Source organism: Panthera pardus, unplaced genomic scaffold (assembly GCF_024362965.1).
Source record: "Panthera pardus isolate Hobbes unplaced genomic scaffold, ASM2436296v1 HiC_scaffold_10, whole genome shotgun sequence".
NCBI classification, from domain to species: domain Eukaryota; kingdom Metazoa; phylum Chordata; class Mammalia; order Carnivora; family Felidae; genus Panthera; species Panthera pardus.
The window spans coordinates 37823465-37832153 of NW_026526655.1; the positions used below are offsets into that span (position 1 = coordinate 37823465).

Below are 8689 nucleotides of genomic sequence, written 5' to 3' on the forward strand. Positions count from 1 at the left end.
GGACAACATTGGTACTTACCACAGGTTTGTGAGGAGGATTCGGTGAGAAAACATGTAGTGGGCTTGCCACATTGCCTTGTCATGAGAAGTGAAATGTTGCTTTTGTTTTCAGTAGGAATGTTTTTCTTTCAATACTAGATGATTAATCACTACTAACTCTATGGAGAAATTGAAGAAGAATCTAGAAATGCCTAACGACCCTCCATTTTCTCCAGCTAAAAATTGCTTTCAGCTAGTATGCAGGAATTCTTTTTTTTAATGTTTTAATTTTTTTTTATTATTTTAGAGAGAGGGAGAGGGAGGGGCAGAGGGAGAGAGAGAGAATCTTTTTAATTTTTTTTAATGTTTTTATTTATTTTGGAGACAGAAAGAGACAGAGCATGAGCAGGGGAGGGGCAGAGAGAGAGGGAGACACAGAATCTGAAGCAGCCTCCCTGAGCTGTCAGCACAGAGTCCAACGCGGGGCTTGAACTCACAGACTGTGAAATCATGACCTGAGCTGAAGTCAGACACTTAACCGACTGAGCCACCCAGGCGCCGAGAGAGAGAGAGAGAGAGAGAGAGAGAGAGAGAGAGAGTCTTAAGAAGGGTCCACACTTAGCATAGAGCCCAATGAGCGGCTTGATCCCACAACCCTGGGATCATGACCTGAGCACAAATCAAGAGTAGGACGCTCAACCAACTGAGCTATCTAGGTGCCCCGGGAATGTTTTTTGATGTTGTAAAAAACATATGTATATATGAGAAATATAGCACAGTATCAACAAGTTTAGAATTAGGTAGTGAGTATATGGTGTTTGTTGTACTGTCCTTTAAACTTTCTGTATACTTGAAATTTTTCTTAATAGGAAAGTTGGGGAAAATTAAGCTGAAAAGCATTAGTCACCCAACAACTTATTCATTCATTATTAATTGGTAACTAGTTACTAAGATGCTATACTAAAAAAAGACCCATAAGGAATGATTTAAACACAACAGAAGGGTCTCTCTGTCATCATAGTCTGAAGCTGAGCAGGTCCTCTAGGGTGGGGCGAGGCTCTGCTTCATGACAGGTCAGCTCTGCCGCCCTCCACATTTGGCTTCTGCCTCTGGACCCAGGGCTGCTGCCACAGTTGTTGCTGTGTTCAGCCTGCAAGAAGCAGGAAAGAGGAGTCCCAGGCATGCTTCTAAGGCACTGGCCCCCAAGTCACGTATTTCTTCTCACATCCTATTGACCTGAACTTATTTATGTCACCACAGGTATCTGCAAGGGAGACTGGGAAATGTAATCCGGGAAACCGGGAGTTGGTACCATGGTGAAATAGCACATGGCCAGCTCAAAACTGCAAGGCACTGCTGGGAGGAGTTCTGTTATTAAAAGAAAAATGGAGAGAATAGATCCTGGGGAGACAGGAGTTTAATTTTAATGGTTTCCATTTTAATTTATTTTTCTTCTTGAGAGCAAAATAATATTCAAATAATATTCTTATCTTTAAATATATCTCAAAATGAATGATTTCAAGAGGTAAAGACTTCTTGGACACATCTGTTGAATCAGTTCTCTAACACAAACCAAGAAGTGAAGGAGCAGCAGCCAGAAAAATGTTCTAAATCAGATCTTTTCCAAGGTAGCTACAATAAAATCATATATGAATACTAAGAAATATTAATGTACACATTAACTTCTTTTTTTACCTTACAGTGAGACAATTATTAAACTTAGTTCTTACTTTTTCAGTCATTTGAAGTTGATTTGAAATTATTTGAAAACCATAAGGGTCGTACTTAATTCATTAGCTGTCAGTATCCTTGATTGAAATCCATGTGAAATCAAATCAAGTGCTAGGTAAATAGAGGGCATCGAGTATCTCAAAGAAAATTATGCAAAAATCAAGATGAAAGCATTTTGCTTTTATCATTAACGAGGTTCTTCATCTAGGGAATGCTTTCCACTTAAAGTAAATGGGTTTTTTTCCTGGTGTGAGCAGAAGAGAAAGAGTGGTCCCTGTTGCCACAGGACAATGTTCAGGCTGGAAAACAGCTCTCTTCTAGGCCACCTGTGTTCTTATCTATTGGTGTCCCTGGGAATGTAAGGGACAGAAACCCTGCTCAGATTAGCCTGTGTGTATATAAGGGAATTTACTAGCTTCTAGGTGGAAAGGATACCAGCATAGCTTACAACATCAATAAAGAGCTATAAGGGCGTGCCTGGGTGGCTCAGTCGGTTAAGCGGCCGACTTCGACTCAGCTCCTGATCTCACGGTTTGTGAGTTCGAGCCCCACATCGGGCTCTGTGCTGAGAGCTCAGAGCCTGGAACCTGCTTCGGATTCTGTGTCTCCCTCTCTCTCTGTTCCTCCCCTGCTCGCGCTCTGTCTCTTTCTCTCTCAAGATTAAATAAAAATTAAAAAAAAAAAAAAAAAAAGAGCTGTAAGAACCAAGCCCTCAGGCACTGACACCAGAGATTCCACATTACCAGGGTGTTCTCTTTCATCTGTTTATTTCAGCTTCTAGGTGCATATGTGCAGAGGGCTTCTAATGAGGTGAGTGTGGCCACTTCATCAAAAAGAAAGAGCTTCTTTATCCTAGAGTCCATATAGCAATCCCAGGGAAGGACTCTGATTGGATCTGATTGGGTCATGTGCCCACACTACGGCAGAGAAGAAGGTGGATAGGAAAACTGACTGGAAAGGTAGTTGTCCACTACCCCTTTCCTTACCAGTTTTGAATGATTCTGACAACCTCAAGCTGGAATGACCCAGGAACAAATTCTGTGAGCAAGCTGGGGTAGTGTCTCTGCATGTTTCTCTAACTCTTCCAAATGGTACTAGAGCTACACTTCAGCTTGAGACATACAGAGGCAAGGTATGGGAGATCTTCTCCCAAGCCTGAGACATACAAGGAAGAGAAGTCCTGAATGTCCACTCCTTGTTTTTATTTCTAAACCATATCTTTTAGCTCTTCTTCTACCCTGTTCATCACAACACTGACCATGTCTTATGATTACTGGTGTAATTCTGATTTCATTCTTTTGTTTTTGTTTTTAAGACACTGACAGTGAAAAATGGAAGCCAGAATGGCAGGATACTCTAAAATCAACTGACTTGTCACTGGGTCTCATATATTTGAAATGAATCACCCATTTTTTAGCAAATGAGAATGATTCTCAAAAGTTAATGGATTTTATCAAGGATGACATTATCAAGGATGACATTTGCATCCAGATCTTGGTATAATTACCTCCAATTTTATAGTGAAAATATCAGAGAAAAGTGAGAAGATATATGAATAAGCCTGGCAATGTAGCGTGGAAAATTTCTCCTTATTGATTTAGAGAAATATTCAAAATACAGTGCTAAGTAGAAAAGTGAGCTGTATACATTTATGTGGACATAAGCAAATACATACATATTTAGAGAAAGAAATAGTAAAATACACCAGATTTTAACAGTGGTATCTCTGCAAGATAGGATTGTGGGTAGGTTGTGCTTTTTTCTTTGTTTTTGCCAAGTTTTCTACACTGAACATGTATTATTTTTGTAACTGAAGAAAAATTTTATTTGGAAAACACACAAATCTTTGACCATTAAGTCTATTCATAAATTTGTAGCTGTGGATAATGTAGTGTGAAGGGAATGAAATAGGATCCTTGGGCTCCAGTTCAAGGCCAGAAACTCCCTAACCTTGGACAAATCCTATCTTCCTTCTTGGCCTGGGTCCTACCTCCGTAGAATGAGGGGTTAAAGCAGATGACCTCTCAGGACTGGTTGAGCTTCAGACTCCTACCCTCTACGTTAGAAGAACATTGCAATTTGATCTGCTGTAAAAGCTATTCCTTCATGTGGAGTGAGAGTAGAGTAGGGGAGGCAATATCATTGCTGAAGATGTATTTATTAAGAGTCATGTGGTAAAAAAAGAAAATAAAAGTGTTTGTTCTGAAATCTTTTTTAGAGTTACCTAGCAACCTAGAGTTGCTAGGTATTGTGTTATCTTTTAATATGTGAAATTTACATTTGATGGCTGTTTACTTATTAATACTTATCTATAAGTGAATTACCAAGAATATCTTATTATTCTGAATAATACCCACATTTTATTAGGAAAATTCTCACTGTGGGGCACCTGGGTGGCTCAGTCGCTTGGGTGTCCCACTTTGGCTCCGGTCATGATCTCACGGTTCATGATTTCAAGCCCTGTGTCAGGCTCTGTGCTGACAGCTTGGAGCCTTGAGCCTGCTTTGGATTCTGTGTCTCCCTTTGTCTCTGTTGCTTCCCTGCTCATGCTCTGTCTGTCTGTCTGTCTCTCTCTCTCAAAAATAAATAAACATTAAAAAAATTTTTTTAAAAAGTAAATTCTCACTGAGTATGTGAGAGTTGGCCTCTATTGGCTGGCATGCAATAAGGAATTTATTGCAAAATTTACTTTTGGCCCTGGCATTGGTGAAGAAGGAAAGATCTAGGCAGCCAAGTGCTCCCAGGCACCCCTGCCTTCCTATTTTCTTTCAGTCAGCATTGAGAGGTCATTCAAGAATGAATGAATTCTTTATACATGTGGGAAAGAGCCAGTAGCCAGGCTTGAGAAAGGAGCCCAGTCTGGCAGTACCCGTCAGCCCTTCTTGCAGCCAAAAGGCTATTTCCTCACTGATGAGTGTCCCAATGCCAGAGAAAATGTGCCATTCTCAAATCCAGTACCTGAAGAGTAGATCTGTCAGGTTCCAATGCTTGTATTAAATTTAATACTACTGGGGCGCCTGGGTGGCTCAGTCAGTTAAGCATCTGACTTCAGCTCAGGTCATGATCTTGCAGTTCATGGGTTGGAACCCCGCTTTGGGCTCCGTGCTGACAGTTCAGAGCCTGGAGCCTGCTTCAGATTCTGTGTCTCCCTCGTTCTCTGCCCCTCCCCCACTCATGCGCGCGCTCTCTCTCTCAAAAATAAATAAATGTTAAAAAAATAAAAAATAAATTTAATGCTTCTAGTCAATAACAATAAAAAGAAAAGGATTTGAGATCTGATATTTGCATCTGATGAATACAAGGGGGCCAATGGAAATGTCACCACCACAACTATCTCTGACTTGGGACCATGAAAGCTCTTGTTAAGGCAGGACCCATAAACTTAAACTTGCCCAAGGACTCCAGTAACTCAGCCAAGAAAAAGAGCTGCCAACATACGCCTTTCTATGCAACATGCTGAGGACTGCAATGTTCCTATACAAACAATGTCATAGACCGTGGTTGCATTCCATGGTAGCACATTAAATCTGATTTAGTAAACCTGTTTGTTTGCTTTGTATATTTGCCATGAAAGTCAGTAGAATATACCTCTGTATTTTATATATTACAGTTCAACTAACTTCTGAGTTAATAAACTTTTATAAGACTAGCCTGGGCATGGGCATCTGACTTCTATATTTTTTCCCTAAGTTTTATAATTATAGCTGTTGCGTTTAGGAAAATGAAGTCCTAATTTCCATCTAACATATAAATGAACTTCCAAATAATAAACTCTGTGTAAATTGGGAAATTAGTGTGCTTTTTTATCTTTTTAAATTTTATCTTTTTTGTTTATCCTTGTTCAGATTTTTGTTCCTAAGAGTAAATGATCACATTCTAATATGTCATGTTATCAGTATTAAAGACACCCTGGTAAGGAAATCTCATCAGGATTCTGAACATCTACCTGTTGAGTTGCTACAGTTTTCTTCTTGAGATTTCCTTTTATTGGCTTAGATATCTTATTTTGACTTATTACCTTGGCAAAGACCATGTCCTCTTTACTCTGAACTGCACCAAGGACATTGTCAGCCCTCAGTAAATATTTCACAGCAGAAGCATCTACAGCTTAAGGTGGTCTGGTTGCTGAGCATTCCTACCATGTCAGGCAGAAGTAGTTTGAACCAGGACAGAGAGAGTGGTCTGCTTGACCTAGGAAGACGCTCCAGGCATTCTTTCAGTATAAGCATGATCAGAATTATTTGTGACTCTTCTGTGCAGCCTATTCCTGTGTGAAATGGGTATGAGGTGGCCAATGAAGCACTCTTCCTGCTGTCTGTATCTCAACTAACACCAAGAAGAAAAATAGAACCTTCAGTGTATTTCTACCCTACTTTGTTCCCCCAAAGTATGATCTCAACAGGTTTCTCTCTCCCAGAGATATCACTGAGGGCCCAGATATGTACACAACCAATCTGTCAGTGAGGAGAAGGATGTGCCAAGAAGCTACTAAAGATTGTGAAAGAGAGAGGCAGCTCATTCTTACCTGGGAGGAGGAGAGACTGTGAAGGGTGGCTCTCAGTTGGTCCTTAAAGATGAGCAGGATCTGGAAGAGAAGCAAGGAAGAGACGTTTCAGGCCGAGTACAGTATGTGCTAGATCAAAAGGACAGGAAAGCACCCCTCTTTTTAATTCCTGGTTGCCAATCTCTTGTGTTCCAGAGGAAAGCCAGCCGGCATACAAAAGGTGAAGACAGGAACAAAGTCACCAGCAGGAGCATCGGTTTGGACACAGCCACATCACAACCAATGGACAGCAGAAACCCACCTGCAGAGTGCCTCCTCTCTCCTTCTGGAGAGTGTTGGACAAGAGAGAGGAGGCCGACACAGTACAGCAGCTTCTCCGGCTTCAGCAGCAATGACAGTGTCCTACGGGAATTAGACGACGGTCAGTTTGACCAGGAAGATGGAGTAACTCAGGTCACTTGTATGTGAGCAATGAAGTAAAGCAATGGAAGGCCCTGTAAATAACTATTAAAATAATTGCCAACTGACTTTATTGTATTACTTTATCTGCATTTATGTAATACTTTGGATTTTTCCAGATTCTGGCTTTCCTCTAATCTGCATAAACTTTGGCTCAACCTCCCAGACAAGGAAGAATAACCAACGTATTTGTAAATTTAGAATCATGTTTACACTTCTCTCAACTAAAACATCTGTTTAAACAGATGTCTCATTAGGTTATTAACCAATAATCTACTTCAGTTTCTCATGAATGTACAAGATGTACTTTTCATTCATTTCCTGGTAAGAAGACTAAATATATTAGCCAGTATTTCACCTAATTAGAAAGTTCTCAGGAAGTCAAAATCTTACTTAAGCTGACAAGCAATCTCTCTCTCTTTCAATCCCCCTCTCTTTCACATACATGTAAAGGGCTAATTAATGAAATACATATTTCCTGAATATAACAATAATCCAAATTTTGTCTTTAACTATAACATGTATATACAAAGCAAGCCCCTGTTTGTGAAAATATTCTTCCAAAAAAAATCCTTTTTGTTTGTCTTTTTTTTGGGAGAGAGAGAGCAAGAGCATATAAATAGGGCAGAGGGACAGAGGGGCAGAGGGAGAGAGAAAAAGTTTAAACAGGCTCCACACTTAGCATGGAGCCCTACATGGGGTTCGATCCCACGACTCTGGGATTGTGACCTGAGCCGAAATCAAGAGTTGGACATTCAACCAACTGAGCTACCCAGGTGCCCCTGTATGTCTTTGCTTTTAAAAAAAGGGTCACCATGTTACCAACTCCATACTGATTCACTGAGCTTAAACTTTATTGCTTCCAATAGCTTAGAAATAGAGCAAAGCAGCATCCCTTAAAATTCAATATGAAAAGAACCCACAATCTCAACATTTAGAAACCTTGGTAGAAAGAAAGAATTTCTTTATTTTAAATTGCAGATAATATGAAGAGCAGAAAGGTACTTACAGCTTCATATGTATGGAGACCCATCTGTTCCATCTCTGCTTTTCTTGCTCTCCTAATAGGGATGGCTTTGCCTTTCCCAGCCTTTAACAGTTAAAGATGAAAAATTCTACATAATAGAGGATCTTCATTTATCTGTGGAAATGTGGGAATCTTCGAGGGAATTACAACTGACTTTGCCATTGATGAATTTAGCATATTATATATTTTTATTAGCATTGGTGTTGACATTATAAGATCATTTGAATAATAAAATGTCATTGTTATTGGGTTATCATTTTCTTGAACACAAATGCTCATTATACATTTTATACATATGACAGGTACATATTACATGTATTACTAAACTAGGACGATCTCCATGAATTGTTGATAAGATTAACATGGAATTATCCCACTTCTACCATGCAGAAGCATTATCTTGATAAGTATAAAGGAACTTAAGAAGATTTTGCTTAGTATTATTCTTTGGAAATGGCTATTAACAATATTTGCAGAAATGTTTTCTTTGTTTTAATTTTCAGATGAACCTGAGTCCCATATTCAAGGGTTGGTAAGTTTTTGGTAGAAACAAGCATTACTTCTGCAGCCCACACAATGTCATGAGTTATGAAACAGGGAGTGTTCTCAGAAACGTCAGTTTTCACAATGCCAGGGTCTACAAGAGGTGGACACTCCTATGTCATTCTGTCAGTATATAGAGGGGATTTGAAGTATTAAACACAGATAGAAATTTATATTTCTAATTTAAAGGAAAAGTCAGGAATTTATCAATCACTTTTAAGTTTTTTAATTTGTGTTAATCATCTTTTTTTTTTTACAGTTTGCTTTTAATCTGTATTATAATGAAATAATGACCAAGGTTTTAGAGCATTTAAAATACATATAAGTAGCTTTGAGTCTATTCTTTAAAAACAAAAAAAAAGTAACAAAACTTGGACTCTATATGACTAAGGAGTTAGATGCGACCAATCATTATCTGTCAACTATATATTTGGTTCTTTTCATAA

The 8689-nt window shown here is 39.1% G+C and overlaps 1 protein-coding gene across 2 annotated transcripts in view; it reads left to right on the top strand.

Moving 5' to 3' along the window:
• Positions 1-6741, top strand: part of RFTN2 (raftlin family member 2) — a 65747-nt gene extending 59006 nt beyond the window's left edge. For both annotated transcript variants that reach the window (XM_019428361.2, XM_019428360.2), the window contains one exon: positions 6410-6741. In XM_019428361.2, the coding sequence (XP_019283906.1) occupies positions 6410-6629 (220 nt within the window). In that variant the 3' untranslated portion in view covers positions 6630-6741. The remainder of the gene's footprint in view (positions 1-6409) is intronic.
• The last annotated feature ends 1948 nt before the right edge of the window (positions 6742-8689 follow it).